A 21043-nucleotide genomic window follows, 5' to 3' on the forward strand; every position below is an offset into this window, starting at 1 on the left:
AATTACAACTCAAATTAATTGTTGAAGTAAGAAATCAGTAAATTGCAGAGGAGTTAGTTAACTATCAACAATTAAAAATTGTGTTGGTGTATAAGAGGAAAAGGTTTAATTGTGAATAATAAAAAAGGTTCATTGGATTTAATTTGTTGGGTTGATCAAACCACTCACACAATCACAATCAACTGATTGTAAATCTAATTGCGTGGTAATAGCTTCCGATTGAGGTAAAAGTTGTTAATCAAAATCAATCCTTAATCCAGTAAAGTTAAATTGAACAATATTCAATAAATTAACTCAAAATGATTAACTAATTAAAGAAAATACAATTTGAAATGAGAAACAATAGATTATCATAATTAAGGAAAAATTGTTGATTAAATTGTTGGATGATTTTATGAGAGAAGGAAATTTATAATTCAGTTAACCATATTTGGAAAACTAATCAATTGATTTTGATTTTCAAGCTCTTTAATTATATATTATATTACTTGATGATAATTAATCTACAGAAAAATGTTGATTGTTAACAATTGAAAGAAAGACTTTGTTGTTGATGTTATTGATTACAATTAAGGATAAGGTAAAGGGAGGTAACATTGAATCAAGAGAAACATACAATTAACCTAATTGTTGTTCTTAATAATCAAGTGATAAGAAGGTTAATTCTTGTACAATAAAAGTTTTTGTTGGTGTTTCCTAGATGAAAATTTTGTTGTATTATCAATGGTGTTAATTGTTAATGATGATTGTCATTAACAATTAACTCTTACAATTTGAAGCAAGGTGAAATAATTTAATAGGTTGGGTTGATTGTTGATTGTCAATGATTGTGTCTTGAAGAGGAAGAAACAAAATCAAGGTTAATAAAAACCCATTTGATTATTTTGGGTTTGTTGATTGTTGGACCTTGATGAATACAATTAGCGGTGATGATACAATTGAATAGGAATGATTAAATTCCGACTAGTTAATTGTGATTAACATTTTGTAATTGCCAAATAAACATACACAAATGGCAAAAGGTTAATCATAATCCAATTTAGTTGATTGTTATTTAACAAATATTGATGATTGAACTATTTTCATGTCCAATTAACTGGGTGATTAACAATCAACCATTTTTTTTTTATATAACAATAGTTTAAAAAGGTAATCATTTTTAGCACCATAACAATAATACTAATGACACTTAATCAAACAAACTCGGTAATTTATTAATTTGATATTTTATCCGGTTTTGTGCAACAATTAAGCTTTTGATTGTGTCTCGATTTCCGTGTTTACTTTTATTTTCAGGATTGCAAGTTTTTTATTGTTAGTTAATTGTTGTCGTTTTGTTTTCCTTGGTAAGTCACTTTTTGGTTCGTCGATGTTGATTAGTAGTTGATGTCGTTGTTGTGGTAACGGAGGAGGTACGGGAACGTGTCGGTGGGGAAGGAGCCAGTGATAAGTTTCGTTGATTAAACGCTTGATGATTTGATCGTGAATTAAATGATCCGGTTCGTTGTAATTGCGTGGTAATCGCCTTGGATGATGATCTTCTAAGGGAAGCATATGGAGATGAGCCTCGGCTCAACATGTTACTACTTGCGTAAAGTAACACGGCGATATCTTTACGGCCACACTCCATGGCGATGGTCATTGCGGTCGCTTTATCCTGAAGGAAAGAAAAAGTTTCCAAAGTAAAACAATTAGTGAGAAAGTTGATCAAATCTTATGAAATCAATTGAAATATCAAAAGTAAATATACTGAGAATCAAGATAAAACTAAATACGATTGATTAATTATCATTCAAAATCATTGATCAAAACATCATCCATGATTGATAACCTTAAGGGATATATAATAATTAGCTCAATTTGAATGAGCTAATTAACCTTTCAACATGATTTATTAAAACTTTTACTTTTTCAAACACCTACAAGGTTTAAAAACTAATAATATTGGTGATGAGTTGATTCAATTAATTTTGAATCATTTTGATTATTGTGGTTTTCAATTAATTACATTATCAGAAATCGTTGGATCACAATCAGGATGTGATAGTAATAATTTAACGATTTCAATTTGTCCATGTTCAGTTGCACACATTAAGGCCGTTGAACCATCGTTATCTTGGACATTAAGAGCGGCTCCAGCTTCTAGAAGTAATTTACATGTGGAAAACTGGCCGTGACTTGAGGCTAACATTAAAGCGGTTTGTCCATTCTGAGAAAGGTGAAGAGGAGGAAGACAAGAAGATGAGGTTAAAAAACAATATAAAAAACAAGCAACATAATAAAACAAAACCAATTTGAGGAAGATTAATTAATTGAGAGGCTTGTGTAATCAAGAGGAAGCAAAAAACAAATTGTGTTTGGTGTAAAAACACATCAGGATTAAGGTTCCAGTATTTTGGGCGGGTTTTTGAGGGCCGAAGGGCAGAAGATGATGAAGATAAAGATGAGGATGAGGATGGAGATAAGTTGGTATTGAGAGTCAACACAAAGATCAACAAGTTTGATGATTTATCCATAAAATTGGATCGTAATCGTTTCTGTTGTTGGTTAATTTATACCATGTAACCCTAATTTAGAAATTGATTGTCACTAATCCTTAAAATTAACCAAGTAAATGTTTATATTTATAAATCATAATGATAATCATTTTCTGCTATTATTGATTTGAAACCTTAATCAACCATAAATTATGATCAGTTTTTTGCTTTCATTCAATTACCTATTATATAGTTTGTTTTTTTTTGTCTGATTGTTTCATTCAATTTCAATTGCAATTGAGTTTGCAGAAAATAAATAAATAATAATAATCAAAATGAATGAAAAATTATTATGATTAAATTGATAATAAGTGAATCAATTGAGATAATCTAAAAGTTGAACACATATTAAAAGTAGATTATGATTAACTGATTTGATTTTCTTGCTCCATTCAAAAATCCCAACAATAAGAATCTATTATTATTACAATCAACTGATTTTCTGGCATAAAAATTTCACAAAATAAGTTGATTGAAAAAAAAGAGTAACAAATTAAATAAAACATGAGAGGCTCATAATGATTAAGGTAATACAATAATCAAGAATCTATCAAAAATCAATCAGGTTGATAAATTTATCCAATAAATGAGCCGAACGATAGAAAATTAAATTAATATGAATGATATGCTAAATATCAGTTAATCATAATGCTAATCATTATCATCATCATCAAGAGGATCTTAAAGTCAAACAAGTTTAACTAAATAACATTAAGTTAATCAGATAGAAAATTAACTAAATTGTAAAAAAGAAAAGAAAAATACAAATTAACTATTCTATTATCTGTTTTCATTCTTGATTCACCTGAAGAAGCAAAAGAAAAATCAACGTAACAATTTAACGGAATTACAATTAGACTTGTTGATTATGATTGATTTTCCTCCATTATCATAATACACTAAACTGATACTCTTTATGTGTAACTAATGCTCAAAGTAAACGCCAACTCATTGTAAGTAACGTCAATCTAAATTCAACAGGTAAACCAGTATTTCTTTTACTCAATCAATTCAACTTTATCATCCTCATCATCTTCATCATCTTCATTTTTATCCTCATGGTTTTCTTTCCTTCTTCTCAATCACTTTTCTTTATGGTTGGACTGTTATTGTTTCGTAGACTTGTTAATCCTTAATCACCGCCTCTCATTAATTGTAATCCAATCCAATACTCCTTTCTCATTAACAATTAAATTGTTGTTTATATTATCATAAACTTCAGGTAAGAGTCTGTGAGTGAGTGAGTGTGTGTGTACCTGTTTAGCTCTTATATTAACATCACCAAGATTGAACAACCGTTTGATTACTTCCTTGTGTGTATCATTGGACACTCGAGCAGTAGAAACCAACATGATCGCCGTGTAACCAGCCTGAAATTAGCATTACAATAAGAGTTAATTAGATGGTTAATGATAATAGATAGAAAACAATTCGGAAAGATTATTCGTGTTCTATCAAGAGGAATTCATATCCTTGAATAGAATCACATAATATCCATTGTGATAATTCATGGGACATGTTCGAGGGATTCGTTACCTTGTTTTGTTTGTTGACATCACAGACCTTGGAGTCCAACAGAACGGAAACAACGTCGAAATTTGAATGGGAAATCGCATAGTGCATGGCCGTGTTACCGCTGGAATCGGTTAAATTAACGATCTTATTCAAAAGATGAGTCGAAAAAGATTCGAAACAATCAAGATATTTCTCGATAGACAATGGATCAGAATCTTTACATGCTGCAATTGAAAACCATTCTTTCTCAATGATTTGTATACTTTTCGCCTGTTAATTGTTAAATGATCAAAGAAAAACAATTAGTAAAATTAATAGTCTTACAATCAAATTGTAATATAATCTTGTGTAACCATTAAGGCAACAACAATATAAGGATAGACATAAATTCATTTCTCAATTGGATCTTATTGATGAATTGATTAACTCAAAAAATTCAGTGAATAATTTAAAACATGATCTTAATTTTACTCTTATTTGTAAATGTTAATTAGTTTAACTGACTAGAAATAGCTACTGGATTAAGATCAACAAACTCAACGTTACGTTAAAAATAAACTTGAACTTGAAGTATATGAAGTTACGTTGAAGTAACAGTAAAAATCAATGGATATTATTAACTATGTTAACTTAAATTGTTGTTAATTTATTAATATCTTAAATTGTTATCTGATTGTTATGAATATCCCAATGGTAGATTACTATTAATATTATTTATAGATTGATGCAGTAAAAGTTAAATCGTTTCACTCGTTAGAGCTGTTTAGTTATTTCACTTTTACAATCAGTTAATTGTATAAGATTGTTAATTTTTACCATGTTTATGATCATGATTAGCTTATCATTGTAACAATTACCTTAATCATGATGAAACAGCAATTTAATTTTTATTTTCTTGAACAGAATGAATTTTTTTTTGTCTCAAATTTCATACATTCAATTAACAGTTAGTACTTAATGATTGGTATTTAATAATTGGCTATAATCAACCATAACAATTAAATGGTTGATTAGATAATTAAAACTAATATTCAACTTGATCAATAGTTAGTGGAAAGTTTAACTCTTTTAAATTACTATAATTAGTGAGTCATATCAATTATGATGAATGTTAGAAAGTAATCAATTAGTCAATATTAATGATAATCAATCAACTAATTGTTTACAATGTTTCCCTTAAAATTGATAATGTTGTTTGCCTTTAACAAGATTAATTGTAATCGTAGTTAATTAACATTGGATTTTATCCAAGTTGATATTCACCATAGGAAAATAAGGTGAGAGTGATTGTAAACAAAAGATAAATTGTAACTGTAAATCAACATGAGAAATCAACAATTAATCAGATTAAAATAAGAGGAAAGTGAAAACTAATTATCAATATTAACCTTAATCATCAATCACTAATCATTGGAACCAATCTGCTTATTGGTTCAAATTAGATTAAGTGAATTGTCAACTCAACCAAGTCAAAAGTAATCAGTTGAAATCAACTAATGACAATTAGCGGGGATTGGTGAGAAAAATTATATCTCTTGTTCATTAATTGAACAATCAACTAATTGTCGAAAAATCATTTAAATCAATAATTATTGATCAATAACCCATTTTACAATAATTTAAGTACATTGATTAGTTTAACTAATCTTTATGCACCGAGTTGGCCTGTACAGTTTTTGGAAAGTTAATTAATCAACTTACATAGGAAGATAATTGTGACAATTAACAATCGAACCAAAAACAATCGAATCAAACAGTTATCATTACCACGATTAACTTATCACTACAATAGAAATTTAATCATTGATTGGAAAAAAACAACAATTAATTTCTATTGTTTTTACAAGATTATTACTGAAAAAGCAAATCGATTTAGTTAATTGGATAAATCAAATTGTAAAAATTAACTTCAATCGTTGCCAGTAACTAACGAATATTTATAAATTAGCAAAACACATAACGAGATGAAGTTAATCATTTTAACTCTAATAATAAGTATTTTATCAAAAGTGTCATCAAATGATAGTAATAATTTTAATTGTTCCGATCCTCTGGTTAAGATCCAATGGTCCTGGTTACGGGGCTTCACTCGGCAAATATTAGACACTCCGGTTCACCATTTTTTGGGAATCCCTTACGCGTTACCACCGGTGGGTCCATTGAGATTTAAACCAACGATTCCATTGAGAGGACATCATTTACATCACAAAGGTGTTTATAATGCCACTTCTTATCAATTCGGGTGTATCCAGACCCCGGAGGACGAAGCGAAACACTCAACGATACCTTCAAGTGAAAATTGTCTCTTCATCAATGTTTATACTCCTGCTAATTTGTCCCTTGTTGGTTTACCAAGAAATCCTAAGCTACCAGTGCTTGTTTTTATCCATGGAAGTGGCTTCGTTTATGGATCGTCAGGCAATCCTCATATTTATGGTGGTTACCTGGCTGGATTAGGTAACATGGTTTTCGTCGTTTTCAACTATCGACTTGGTGCTTTGGGCCTAATGTCTGGGCATCCGACAAAGATTCCCGGTAATCTTGCACTTTGGGACCAAAAAGCGGCTCTTGAATGGGTCCAAAACAATATTGACGCTTTTGGTGGTGATCCAAAACGGGTAACACTTATGGGACATTCTGCAGGTGCTAATTTTGCAACGATGCATTTAATGTCCAAGGAAACTCGACCTCTTTTCCAACAGGCTATGGTAATGAGTGGAATAGCTTGTAAAAGATCTGGTTTAGATTCCCCGTTGTTGGCCTTGAGAAAGACTCGTGAAGTTACTCGTCGTGTTAACTGTTCTCGAGTAACCTTGGAAAATGTACCCTTGCTTGATGAAGAAATTGATTGTCTCATGAGAGTCGATGCACTGGAAATAGCTCAAGCTCAGGGGTCACTGGAATCAACTGAACCCAATCAGTGTGGAGGATCAATATTTCTCCCATCCTATGGAAATGCCTTCCTACCTCATTCAACCGACACCCTGGCTCAGAGAGGTGATCATGTTCATGGTAAACCAATTCTAGTTGGCAAGGTTCCCATTGAAACTTTAGCAGTTCTCAATGTAACCAGTTTAACCTCAGCAGCTAATCAGATTCAATCATATATCACCAAAACAACGGGTGTAGTTCAACCAGAACATTTGCAAGCCATTTTAAAATATTACCTTAATTCAATTGAAAGTGACGACGATTCAAAACAATTAACTGGTTCTGTTATTTCCGCAATCAATGATCTCTGTCAACATTGTCCTCTTTTATCATTTTCACGACAATGGGCAACCGGAAATCCGGTTTACCAATATTATTATACTTATGTAACTTCGGGCTACAAGAATGATCCTATTCGAGCCTATGGGCCCCTCCACGCCGATGATACTAAAATATTATTTGGTTTACCTTTTGAAGATGCTGATGAATATACTGATTCTGATCGGCAGGTCAGTAAGTTTATGATAAACCTATGGTCACATTTTGTTCATAAAGGCTCAATGGAATGGCCTCCAGTTTTAATTAACTCATTCTCTAGGAATAAATCAATTATGTACCAATATGAAATCGATGGGATTAATAATACAACAATTGATTTTAAAAATATAGACATTGATCCTGATTCATTCATATGTGGACTATTACCTTAATTGTTATTGATAAATCAATGATCATAATCAATACTTGTTCAATGAGAAACTGTTTTAATACAATCTAATCATACATTTTATTACAACTTTCACATGTTAATAGTTTTAAATATTAAACCATTGGAAATAAATTGTTCAATGATCATTTATCATCTTTGACAAACAATTAAAAGTTTGTTAACTCAAAATAACAACAAAAAAATAGATAAAAACTTTCACTGACCTTGAAAATTTTGTTTACAATAATCAAAATAATTCAATTCTGACAGTTAACAAAGCTAATCAAATGATATATTGTTTACAATGTTGTAATTTAATTTTGATTGAAAGTTAATCATCACAATTAAATTTCTTGTTGATTATAAATCAATGTGTGGTCTAATCATATGATGATTGTTGTATTAGTTGTAAACATGAAATTTGTGCGAAGGATGAAAATCATAATTAAGATGATGAGTTGAAAATGAAATTGAGTAACTTTTACATGTAGGCGATTGGAGATAATCATGAAAAGTAAACTGAATCAGTTAATTGATGATTTATCAAGTGACAGAATTGATGAAAATTGCAATTGATTAACTTGAGTAATAAGTTAATTGTTATTAAATAATTTAAACGTTTCAAATATTTCAAGGAGTGTAAATATATATTAAAATAATGAAAAGAAAAAATTGATTGTTGAAACTATTATCATCATATTAGTGGTGTAATCAGTTAATTACAGTTTATAATTACTAATGATTAGTGTCCAGTAATTTATTTAAACCAATATTAACTGTGGGCTTGAATATAAGAAACAAAATCATAAATAATAAACCAGAAAATAATCACAATTAATGGTTACTAATAAAGTTTAGCTAAAAGGCAAATACAAAACAATTTATATAATAGTTAATTGTAAATTGTTGATTGTTGTTGGTGGACAGTAAATTGTTTCATCCTAATAGGATGCAAATAATACAATAACAATCTAATAATAGTGGGATAAAAATTTTAATTGCTATAAAATCGTTGGTTAAATACTTTACAAACGCAATTAATTATTACTATTATAATATATACATTTCAGCTTAATTGTTGATCAGAATAAGTAAATTAAAGGTATTATTACATTAGAAATTAAATCGCCTACAAAATTAAGGTGTGCCAAGTAAAAGTTATCAAAACAATTACGATTAAAAACAGTGATATTTAAACTCAAATGAAAATCAAGGTAACAATTAAGAAAAGTAACATATGTAACAATCAACTAGTAATCAGTCGATCAAAACAACAATCAAGAGATAATTATAAGCTTTTTTCTAGTGTAAAAACTTTACCATTTACCATGTGTTTAGGTTGAACAAGATGATGATATTAATAGAGACCCTTGTTTGGAGTCTTTTTTTGTCAAGATGATGATTATCATCTCAAGAGTAAGATGATGAGGATGACAATCATCATCATGAAGAGAAACTCAAATTTCTTGGTAACAATAACCTAAGACGATGAAAAATAGTAAACAAAAAGCTAATGTTTACTCACTTAATTTGCTGGCATGTTAATTGTTGTTTTGATTGTTTTCTAAATTCATTCAACTGGTCGACAGGAAATCTAATGATGATCATGATCATTGTCCAACTTTATTGGCAAGAAATTTGAATCTTGTTGATCATCAATGACAATGATAAATTGTCCTCTTGATTATTTGATAATCATTACTTTTCAAATATTGATTGTTTATTGTTGAATTACAATTATCTATTTCAAATTGTAAGTTATAATCGACATCATGTTAATTTTGACGATGATTGTAAACTTTAAACAACAAACATTGTAACAAGAGCTTCTTATTGATAAAAAAAAAGTTAATTGTTAATCAATGTGAATGACAGTCAACCATTGATTATCTTAAATAAAATATTATCAAGGTAATCATTTCACCAATGATTAAAAGGAAACCATTGACAACTGAACAATTAGTTGATTTGGTTTATAAAAAAACAACAACAACAATAATTCATAATATTGTACAATTGAGTTAATAAGATTAGGATATGAAAAATTGTTAACCATAACTGATTAATGTGATTAATTATTCAATTGCTGTGAAAATCAACGAAATAATCTGTAAAAATTAAGTTAATTAAGTTGCATAACTAATCATAAATTTTACACTTATTATCAACTGATTTAATAAGCCTGAAAAATTGACAGTTAATTTGATTAACAAAAAAAAAGTTAATTCTCAACGTAATCAAGAAAGTCAATAATAATTGATAGTAATTACATCAAGAGTCTTATAATAGTTAATTGAATACTCAAGCAATCAAGAAGTGAAGAGGAAACAAGAGATTAAGCAATAATTTATTATTACATTGATTATAAATTATCAATTAATTATGATAATCATGATAATCAATATTAAAGTTAATAAGCTAATACCAAAACCAGTAACATCAATTGAAACACATGAAAGGTAATTAAGTTAAACCAATTGTGGTTAACTAATGAAGATCATCGGGAAATTTCAACAACAACAATTAGAGCATCAGATTAGGGAGAGATTGACCAAAAATCGGTAATTAACAATTAAGATGAAAGAAAATCATGATAGAGAAATTAGAAAATGGTGTTGGTTAAATTGTTTGGTGATAATGATAATTGTCTATTAAGCGGAAAAAAAGGAGATTGTTGATCTTTTGCAAGATCATCATCACAATCAACTTGATAACAAGGTAACAATTTAATGTAATATCATCATGATAACAGGGGGAAAATAGTTCTTGAAACTAATTCTGCAAGTTGTGAATTACTTTCACTGAGCAACAAGTTTTTACCAACAAAAGAAACAAAAAAAAATATTATTCTGAACGATTCAGTTGGTTAATCAAGTATTTACTCGGGGATTATCATGATGATTTACCTGGTGAAAAAAATAAAGAATTCAGGTGAAGATACTAATCTATAGTTGGTTTTAAATCATAAAATTTAAACGATAAATGATGATGATAATATTACATGGCAACAAATGATGATGATCGGAAAACAAGATTAGCAACATGGAATCAACATCATTTTATCATCTTCTCTCTCTCTCTCATCTTTAGGGGTATCAGGTCACTCCTGATAATCAATTAGGGACACTGGTTAATCTATTCAATTCATCAGTCATTTTGGGTTATATTGTCATGAAGATTAAATTGGAATCAGGTATTGAGGTAAAATATAAAAAAAAACTTGAATGAGATTTGAAAACATCAACATTAAGCAAGAAAATACAACATTTAAACTCAATCTATGTCAGAATTTTAAATTAATCGAAAAATAATCAAGATAATTTGTTTCCTTCTTCTATTCCTGCAAATATTTAATCTTTTTCATCATGAAAATTATCACATCTCAATTAATCTCCATATAAATAAGTGTTTAACTAGTATTGAAGGTCACACTAATTGTAGCAAAAAAAATAAATATTTTTTTCTAACTAATCAACTAATCAACTGGAACCTGGATTATTATTGTCTTACCTCATCATCATCATCATCATAATCATGTTAAAAGCATCAACTTTATCACCCCATGGATAACAGTTTATCAGTTAGAGTTTTTATCTGATTCATTTTCAGTTGGAATCATTAATTGTGATTGTCAGTTAAAACAAGGAACAAACTTAATTAGTTTGTTAACACTTTGATAACTAACAATTTATATTGGCATATGAATAAATCATTTAAAAAGTTATAAAACCTTGCGTGCTGATTTTAAAAGTTAATTTTCTCAATTCACTTGAAAATCAAGGATAAGATTCATTGAATTTTATTTTCCAAATTGAGAAATGATGTAAACGTTGATTGGGTGAAATGGAAAGAGAAAAAATTAATTCATATCCTTAATTGTTGCGTAAATGTGTCTAGTTGATAATTAAAAAATGATTGACACTCACCGTTGCTGGTTTGTTTGATAGATCGGGTTTTAGTAAACTATCATTTAGAACCTTTAATGCTGCTCGAAGTTCTTTGCTTGGTTCGATTCTGTGTGAAGATAAATGGAAAAGGTGATGAGAAACAGGAAATTAAATTAATTGCCATGTAGGAAGGGAGGAGAATTAATAAATTGTAAGTTCAGGAGGAGAAAGAAGAAGAAGAAAAAAACGAAATCAAATTAATTTCATCTTCCCACACATACACAACACTAACATTGAATCTCGGAAACGCCACAGATAATTAATGTAATACTAAGGAGTTAAGTTAATTGTAGTTAATCAATTTTACTTGATGAGGTAAACACCTTGATTATGAGAGGATGGATTAGTTGTTTGATTAAGAAGCTTTGTTTTCTTTTATAATGTTAATCATTGTACTTACATTTTTTTGAGACGAACATTGTTTATATTATTTGTAGCATCAACGTTATTATTATGATTTTTGGTACTATTTTGGACTTGACGTCGACCACCAGGTACAATAACACCTTCGTCAAGGATGTAAGTACCTTCAATTGATGAAAACGATTCAGGGTCATCATCATCATCATCATCATCATCTTCCGATTCTTCCGAGTCTGTTATTTTACACGCTTCATCTAATAAACGGATTCCCTCCAGGTCAACTTGCGGTGTCATCATAGACGGAAAATTAGATCGATGTTTTCGTGATCCTAAACTGGCATTAGGATCCCTAAAAACAAGTATTTCATCATCATTTCCCTCTTCAATGATTATCTTATTTGCAAGATTAGTTGATTTTATTGTGGTAGTAGTTGGTAAAATGTTGGTTGTTGTTGTTGCTCCCTCGGTTGTTGATGATGTTGTTTCCGTAACTACTGTAGTTGTTAATGGCATTGAGCTTGACTGTTGGTGTTGTTGTTGTGTTGGTGGTAGTGGAGGTAATGAGGCAGAAAGTCTAGGAATACGAGAACCGATTCCAGGGCTTGGAATCTGTTTATCCTTGTTGATTACAACTTCCCGAGCAAGAGATGTAATTGTTTCATTACATTTATCACATAATTTAATTGACTGAATACTACTCGCCATTGATGATATTGAGGAAATCATTGAATCAACCATTCGAGTATTAACACCGCCATGATTGTTGTAGATTTCAGTATTAACACCAACCTCAGAAGCATTTGTTATCCCAATAGATTCTGAGGGTAAATAAATTGGTCCACTTCCAACACCAACAGTTTCCATTTGTTTTAATTCACAGTTAGAACACTTTCCATTAACTTGGACAATTGCGTCTTGAGTTCTAAGAGAGTCAGTTTGATTTGATCGATTGAAGTCCCGGATATGTAAATCTTTCCGATAATCGAAATTGATTCCTACATCGTGAAGGTGAAAATGATCTGTACCTACAGAGGCGTGTAAGGTTCTTGGTGTAGCTTGTGTTATCGCTTCACTACGATCTAGTGGCATTGGATTTGTGCCTCGGGATGTTAGGAGTGGCGGATTGGGTAGAGCAGATAAGGACGGTAATGTTGTTAATGCCGTTGGCGTTAAAGATGAAACTTGTTGTTGATATTGATCTTGTTGTTGTTTATTCTCGTCATTGGATTGTACCTTTTTTAGATCACTTTCCCTTAAACTTACTAAAGATCGACGTGGTAGAGTAGGTGCAATGTTAACTGATATACCAATTGATCTAAAGGTTTTAGGTGAAGGTAAATCATCAAAAATTGGTGTTAAATTGTGTGTAGGTGTTGTTGTTAATCTACCTGGTAAATGTGATTCGACTGTTGCACTTTGTTGGGATGATGAAGATGATAATGAATTTGTAAGAGTTAATGTCGATGGCCTTATGGAGACACATGTAACCTTATTGTTGACACTTAAATTGTGCTTGAAAGACTTTGATTTGATTGAGCTTGGTGATGATGAAGATAATTGCTGCTTGTTAACTGAACTATCAATTTGCTGTTTATCTAATACCAATTGATTTGTATCAGTTTGGGTGGTACTATCACGGCTGGACAATGACAATTTATTGACAGGTGAGTGATTCATTTTCAATTTAAATGAATTTTTCTCATTCTTTTTAGATAATAATACCTGAGATTGATCATCAGGTAAATTAGAATTAGTTTTAAAAAGTAAAAATTTTCTTCTGGTTAGAGGAGGTGTAATTATACCATTTTTTTCAAGCTCTTCAATACGATTACTATTTAATGGTAAATTAACATCAACCTCATGTTTGAAAATCTCCTCAGTGGTCAATCGTTGAATCGGATTAATTGAATCACAGTTTTGAACCAATTTTTTAGTATCATCTTGTTTCTCATCATTAACCTTTTCCAATAATCTTTTCCTCTCTGCTTGAAGAAGTGCTATTTGTTGCTTTAAAACAGGAATATTTTTTACCTGCTGTTCAAGATCTCGCATTTTTTGAACGCTCACTTGCAATTGATCACGAAAATGATTGAGAAAAGTTTTGTTGTTGTTATTGATTGAACCATTGTGATTATGATGGTTAACGTTGTTACTATTTGATGAGTAACTGTTGTTATTTGAATAGCCTGTCGGTGTTACTCCTGGTGATTGAGATTCAAAGGTTAGGTGATTTGAACCTGTAACAGGATTGGGTGAATTTGGTGAGCTAACATTTCCATTAGGATTGATTAGATCGGTGTTTCCAATGTAACGAGGTAATGATGCTCGACGTGTAGGTGTTGATGTTTGTAAAGGTGATGGTGTATTAAAGTATGGAGAAGGAGAATTTGGAACGGAATAGGAAAATGCTGCTTGTTCGTGTTCTTTTAAAACTTTCTCGAATAATTCAACGGCATCGGTTAATGATTTATCGATTGGACTTGGTGGGTTGAGTATATCGTGAACTCTTGAGGAGGAATTACTTCTTCCAACAGGACGGAGTCTATAGAGGAAATTTGATGATGTGCTTAGATTTAACGATTGATGTCCATTTGTTGTAGTGGTTGGTGATGATGTGTTATTATTATTATTATTATTTAATGGATATTGGTAATGAAATGAATGATTGTTGTTAATGGTTTTTGAATGTCCATTAGTACGTCCAGTGTTTTGATCAACTAACCATTGATAAGTAGCCTCATCATTGGGAAGTGAGGTTGTTGAAGTTAATATGCGTCTTTTGGGTGGACGATTTAGTGAAAATGAACCTTTAGATGAGGCCGAAGCGGAAGAAAGTTGCTTATTATACCAGGAAGCTAATAAAGATTCACAATATTGAACAAATTCAACGTCAACGTGACAACCATAAGGGCAACAAGAACATCGATTTCCTTTGGTTGATCCATTGATTTTACCATAATTACTGGAAGTTGTCATGATGATTAATTTTGATTGATTGATAAATACTATTAAAAGAAATTATAATGGTAACAAGTTATGATGGAATGATGATGATTAGGATGATGAGAAAATAAACTGTTTTATCTTGTTCTTATTCCTTGTTAATCACAGAAAACAATCACCTAAGTAAACACAGTAACAGAGATACACAGACACACATACAAAGTTCACTATCACAGAGCATTAGCAAATATTATACAGGTAGAAAATTAAAGAAGAAACAAAACAAAAAAAAACAAAATACACAGGAAGATAATCCAATCTTTACCGGTAGAGAAAAAGAAGAAAAAAAAATAGGTAAAACCCAACACAAAGAAAGTAAAGAAAGAGAACAAAATAAGAAGGAAAAAAAGAAACAAGAAGGTAAAAGGTTACCAATTGTGTAGAGACTTAAACCCAAAAGTAATTTATGGAAAAGGTTATTGATTAATTTGATTTAATTCCTTAATCACATTCACGGATCACTTAATTTGGTAAACAATTAAATACAATAAACGAAACAAAGTTAATCTGTCATGTCAATAATTGATGTTGTTACACAAAAGTTAAGATCACAACTGATAAGGAAGAGAAAAAAATTCTAAAGAGAATAATTTTTTTTTCTTTTCCGCGGTTCGACTTAAGGCGACATCTGGTGTTTTCTATTCGAAACAAATTGGAACTTTTTTTTTCGTTCAAAGTTTTCAATTCTTTCTCATGTTTCGTTTTTATATTTTAATATTTTTTTCTCATTTCGATGGAGAACTTTTTTTGTTTTCTATCTCACAAAAAATATTCTAATTCTTGAGATTTATCTTGAGATTCTGTAGTAATAACTGCGAAAGAAAAAACAACTCAATCGACTAATTCTAAATTCTTGAAGAGATGAAAAGTTTTTCGAAAAAGTTTCATTTTCGATTATTATTAATTCGTAAGATTATTATTATTATTATTATTGTATTATTTTCGTTACGATTAATCAATTGATAGATAATTTTATCTCTCTAATTGCGTTCAAGTGATGACATTTTCTTGTCAAGATTGTTAATCGTTATTATTACGATAATAATTAGATGAGAATCTAATTACCACTCATTAAGATTATCTTATTTTGAACATAATTAACTAAATGACCTAAGAGATTTAAGTTAATTATGAAAATAATTCATTCATCAGATTAAATTACAAGAGTTTCCCCATTTTAATCAATTACCTAATTAACTGATTCACATATGTATAATATACTAAAATTACTGTCAGAACAATTTAAAATGATTCTCTCTGAATTAAATTATTACCACTAATCACTGCTCTAATTTACATTGATTGATAAGAGTAAATTAGTAACAACAGTTAATCATCACACAATTGTCACCTTCATGTTCAAGTAATTTAACCATGAGGTTTAATTAGGAGTAAACATTTTCTGTACAATAACAAAACAAAAAACTTCTAGAAACTCAATTAACATTATCACTTAATTGTTAAGATTAATTGTCTCAATTATGATAATAATTTGCTGATGTAAGAGAAACTTTTTCTTACATTTGAATAATAATCAACAATTAATCAATAATAATAACGATTGACGAAATTAATTGTGATACTTATAGTATATACAATGTCCTTCAATTTGATAATTTGATTTTAGCCCCAAGGTTAATTAAATTGCCCAATGGTGATGATCACAATCAACTAATCAAAACTACTGAAATTTTAAATCAACGTAGAGGAAAAAAAAATAACAAAATCAGTTAATTTTTCTTAAAGTGATACTATTAATTAATATTAATTTGGTCAACCTTGTTAATTGTTGGTTTCCAATGAGCAGTAAACCCAAAGAAAGTATTAAATTAAGTTAATTGTTGGTGGTTAAGAAAAAAACAAAAATGTTCAGCAATTAAATGATAAACTCAATTTAATTTTATTTTTTCATTGAATTAACTATTATCCTGCCAATCATAATTAAATCACTTGATGAGAAAATTAATTTTTGTTAATATTAGTTAAAGAGGTGACGATGATGATTATAATATTTCTGATGATAATCAACTAATTATGTTTTATTATCAATATTAATTAAACTCGTTTTAACATTGAGACTCTCACAATTGAGTGAGATGAGTGATAAAGTTAATCATGAATGGAGTTGATTAACAATTAACTTCATCTTCAGTTATTATTATTGTTTCATCAAGATCAACATTAATAAAACTAATCAAAGACAAAGTTTGTTGATAAATACATCACAATTTAAAAATAGTTGATAACAATTAACCAAATAGTAACTAAAACAATTAAATTAATTTGATTCCTAACAATTTACAACAACAACAAAAAACTCATTCAACTTATTATGTTTGTATAAATTTTGGTATCGAGTTCAATATTATTTATATATACTAATTAACTAATCATCTTAAATTGTCATGTCAACAATGATTGAGAAAATTTTTCGTGCCCTTTGTCACCTTAAGGTTGATGTTTATTACTTATTGTGTATGTTGCCCTTTGCCCTGCCCATGGTCACTTTCACCCAGTTTGCTCAGGACAAGTATTGTCTCAATGAACACAATTTGGACTGGTCAGTCTGTAAAGATTTAGCTGAATTAAGTGACCCCCAGTTTGAATCAACCAAAAATTCAGTCCTACAATCAGTGACCACCCTGAAAAATTTACAAATCATCACAACCACAGCACCCGGTATATTATACCCTCTATTTTTGGGCTATTGGATTGACACTTATCCTAATCATTTACATGGTTTACTAATTGTCGCTCCAATTGGCGGATTAGTAGCGAATCTCATTTGCTGTTATAATTGTATACAATTTGATTTAGGTAAGTTAATCATAATCACTAATTGCTCACTAAATCCAGTTACAACTCAATGGATCTGATGATCTAAACAAAAATTAAGATTCATTAATTTTCATGATATTCTGAACAATAACAGGATAACATGTAACAATTAACATTGGGTAAATTGATTAATCAAATTATTTGTCTCCTTAATATCCTCAACCTTTTAATTGTTTGGCTCAATTTATAACACCGATTGCTTCAAGTTAATTGTGATTAACTTTTGCTGCTTCAAAACTATTATTATTATCATGTACTGATGATGATTTAATTTGTCTTTTATGTATATTAATTATTTGCTATTATAAATTGCTAATTAACTAATTACCTAGATGACTGCTACTTAATTGTATTTTTTATATTCATTTAAATATAACAATTAAATCATAATCATCTAGATTGCAATTAACTTTTTTTTTGTAAAATTACGAAACTCAATTGATAACCTTTGCTTTAAATGATATCATTTTTTAATTGTCACAATTAACAAGCTTAACTAATCCTTGATCAACTCTAATTTGTTTTAATTATTAAGTTTTGTATTAGGTTTACAATGAAAATTTTTAACTTAATTGTTACATTTAATTGATTAATTTAGGTTTTTCTCATTCATACCAATTGTCAATTTGCAAACTATTAGAGTTAATCAAGGAATTAAATTAAACTTAAATAAATTATTAATTTAATTATTATTATTAATATTCAATCTTAGGTACAAGTAAATTAAGATGATAATTGAAAATGATTAATAAATGACTGAAATTAAGGAGAAACAATCAGTTAATTGTCTCATTAAGAGATGAGAAAAAAAAGTGAAAGGTATAATTTAAATTACAATAAAAAAAGAAAAAGAAAAAGTTAAAATCTAATTAGTTTGTAGTTTTAATTAATCAACCGATTGTTGGATAATTTGATTGTTACAATTAAATTAATACAATTTTCCACAATTTAACTCAACAGCACCAACGACAATCTTATATTCATACATATTGGAGGGATTACTTGGTGGATTGACCGTTCCAATGACCGGTTGTTATACAATAATCACTCGAACGACCCCAGGCCACTTAAGGTCACTTCGATTTGCCGTCATGGAGTTTTTTATATCGTTATGTGAGTAGATTATTGGCAACAATTAACCTAAACAATTAATATCATTACCCAGTTGATTGTTAAACCCAATGAAAAGACAATACAAACCGGGAAGCAAAAAGGATTTAGTAACAATTAAAGATTAATTATCAATCATATTGTCTTGAAGATTCACTAATTAACCTAATCTAATCACAATTAAGCTCGTGTGCAAATAGTTAATCAACCAAAGCGTAATTAAAGAGATAACTTTAAAATAAGAAAATGATAATCATAACAATTAATATTTCCATGTGTTGATTAGTTTGAAAATTAGCAAATCGCTCAAAATAAACCCAATTAAAGGTTTAATTTTTTGATTAATTGCAAGTGTAATGATTAAAGAGTGAAAATTTTACTTGATAGATGGAGTTGTTTTCGTTGGGATTAACAGACCAATCGTTAGTTTTGATTGATTGTTTTACTAATCTAATCAGTGATTACGATTAGCAATTTAATCTCTTTGCTATTCAACAATTGACAATGAAAATCAACGATTAATTACTTTATAACCTTGTAAAGAAAAAAAAGAAACAACAAACAGATTAACTAATAACATTTTCTTAATTTCCCTCCAACACAAAATCCCGTTAATCAGCTCCTTCCATTGCAACTGTCGCCGGTGGTAAATTGTTAACAATGAAACCTTGGTTTCCTAATCAGTACCGTAATTATGTTGCCGTTTTTGGATTAACGTCTCTTTTGTGGGGATTAGCGTCACTTTGGGCATTGATATTTATGAGAGATGCCGGTAAATGTTCAATTGAACGATCACTTTCAGATGAACTTGACTCGCAGAAAAATCCAGCGATTAGTCGTCAAGTAGAGATGAGATTATCGATTCGTTCATTGGAACGACCTTCAATCCGAGTTTCATCACCAGTGGATAAAAAGATGGGATTATTTTCCGTTTTAGCCGATATATTTAATCCGAAAAGTGTGACAACCATGTTGAAAACTTGCTGTCGTAAACGTGATAACAATGGACGTGCACAGATTTGGCATCTAATTGCAATGATGACCGTTGTCCTAATTGCAATGAGAGGTGAAGATCCAATCGGCTATCAATTCTGTCAAAAAGTACTCAACTGGTCAGCAGATGAATACGCTGACCGTTATGCTATACTTTCCCTTGCACCACCATTAGGAACAACTTTGGCCACCTTAATATTGGTTCCAACGTTAAAATTAAGTGATACCGTTTTTGGTATAATGGGATCACTTTCATTGGTCATCTCGTTGACCATCAAAGGAGCTCTATTAACCTCTTTAGGTTATTATTTAGCTTTTGCAACAAGCATCTTCTCAGGATTAGCTTCAATCTCAGTGAGATCAATTTTATCAAGGATAATCGCTCCCAATGAAGTTGGTCAACTTTATTGTCTACTCTCTTGTATTGAAGGAGCTGGACCAATGATTTCATCAATCTTTCACACCGCCGTCTTTAAGGCAACCCTTGCCGTCTTACCTGGAATGGCCTGGCATTCAGATGCCATTATAATGTTATATCCACTTGCGATTTACATTTGGTTTGATTTGACCAGATCGAAATGGGACAAAATGTACAAATTGAAACAATCGAGGAAACCAAAGAAACCACAACTCGAACCCTCCAATAGGACCATAAGTAAGGACAATATTATCGCTCCAATTCAACAACAACCTTTAGATAATAATGTTAATAGAATTGCAATAATTAATATAACATCAACTGAGAATTCAATGGAAATGGAATCCAGAACAACATCAATTAATCATTAGAAAAATTAATCGCAATCATAATAACAATTTATTCAACGATTGTTCAATTGTAAATAATTATTATATTTTCCTCTCTCTTCTCCTTGCAAGTTAATCCTTAATTATAAAGCTTAATTTACTAAATTGTCGTTAATATATTTAACCTTCTAATACGATTATAAACCTTAAATACGAATAAATTATTCGAGCAATTAACTAATCCCTTTTTATCATAATACTTTTCCCAGAGAGAAAAAAAAATCAAAAGAAAAAGTTTAATTGTAATTGTTATTCTAGCAATTAAAAGTGATATTCTAACATTGAATCAA

The 21043-nt window shown here is 29.7% G+C and overlaps 3 protein-coding genes across 3 annotated transcripts; 2 read left to right on the forward strand and 1 right to left on the reverse strand.

The window, feature by feature from the left end:
• Positions 1-446: 446 nt before the first annotated feature.
• LOC128394677 (probable serine/threonine-protein kinase DDB_G0282963) lies at positions 447-15546 on the reverse strand. The gene is made up of 7 exons (XM_053355031.1): positions 15378-15546; positions 12040-15007; positions 11619-11706; positions 4074-4322; positions 3794-3907; positions 2009-2209; positions 447-1657 (listed from the first exon to the last, which is right to left on the reverse strand). Exons 2-7 carry the CDS (start codon positions 14976-14978, stop codon positions 1352-1354), a joined length of 3897 nt encoding a protein of 1298 aa, XP_053211006.1. The 5' UTR covers positions 14979-15007; positions 15378-15546; the 3' UTR covers positions 447-1351.
• On the forward strand, positions 5904-7911 carry LOC128394686 (acetylcholinesterase-1-like). Its single transcript, XM_053355042.1, has one exon. The coding sequence runs from the start codon at positions 6017-6019 to the stop codon at positions 7691-7693; it is 1677 nt and encodes a 558-aa protein (XP_053211017.1). The 5' UTR covers positions 5904-6016; the 3' UTR covers positions 7694-7911.
• A 1570-nt stretch (positions 15547-17116) lies between the features above and the next one.
• Positions 17117-20858, forward strand: LOC128394601 (uncharacterized). Its single transcript, XM_053354942.1, has 3 exons — positions 17117-17822; positions 18804-18956; positions 19573-20858. The coding sequence occupies exons 1-3, from the start codon at positions 17411-17413 to the stop codon at positions 20733-20735; spliced, it is 1728 nt and encodes a 575-aa protein (XP_053210917.1). The 5' UTR covers positions 17117-17410; the 3' UTR covers positions 20736-20858.
• The last annotated feature ends 185 nt before the right edge of the window (positions 20859-21043 follow it).

This window comes from Panonychus citri, unplaced genomic scaffold (genome assembly GCF_014898815.1).
Source record: "Panonychus citri isolate SS breed McGregor unplaced genomic scaffold, ASM1489881v1 Contig00140, whole genome shotgun sequence".
NCBI classification, from domain to species: Eukaryota; Metazoa; Arthropoda; class Arachnida; order Trombidiformes; family Tetranychidae; genus Panonychus; species Panonychus citri.

Bases quoted from the DNA above. Each gene is read 5' to 3' on its own strand.
- LOC128394686 (XM_053355042.1), top strand. From the start codon at position 6,017: ATGAAGTTAATCATTTTAACTCTAATAATAAGTATTTTATCAAAAGTG.
- LOC128394677 (XM_053355031.1), bottom strand. From the start codon at position 14,978: ATGACAACTTCCAGTAATTATGGTAAAATCAATGGATCAACCAAAGGA. The intron at 4,323-11,618 runs GTGAGTGTCAAT...AACAATTAACAG, and splicing joins TATCAAACAAACCAGCAACG to GCGAAAAGTATACAAATCAT. The intron at 1,658-2,008 runs GTAATTAATTGA...TCTTTCCTTCAG, and splicing joins ATCCAACGATTTCTGATAAT to GATAAAGCGACCGCAATGAC.
- LOC128394601 (XM_053354942.1), top strand. From the start codon at position 17,411: ATGTCAACAATGATTGAGAAAATTTTTCGTGCCCTTTGTCACCTTAAG. The intron at 17,823-18,803 runs GTAAGTTAATCA...TTAACTCAACAG, and splicing joins TTGTATACAATTTGATTTAG to CACCAACGACAATCTTATAT. The intron at 18,957-19,572 runs GTGAGTAGATTA...CCCGTTAATCAG, and splicing joins GGAGTTTTTTATATCGTTAT to CTCCTTCCATTGCAACTGTC.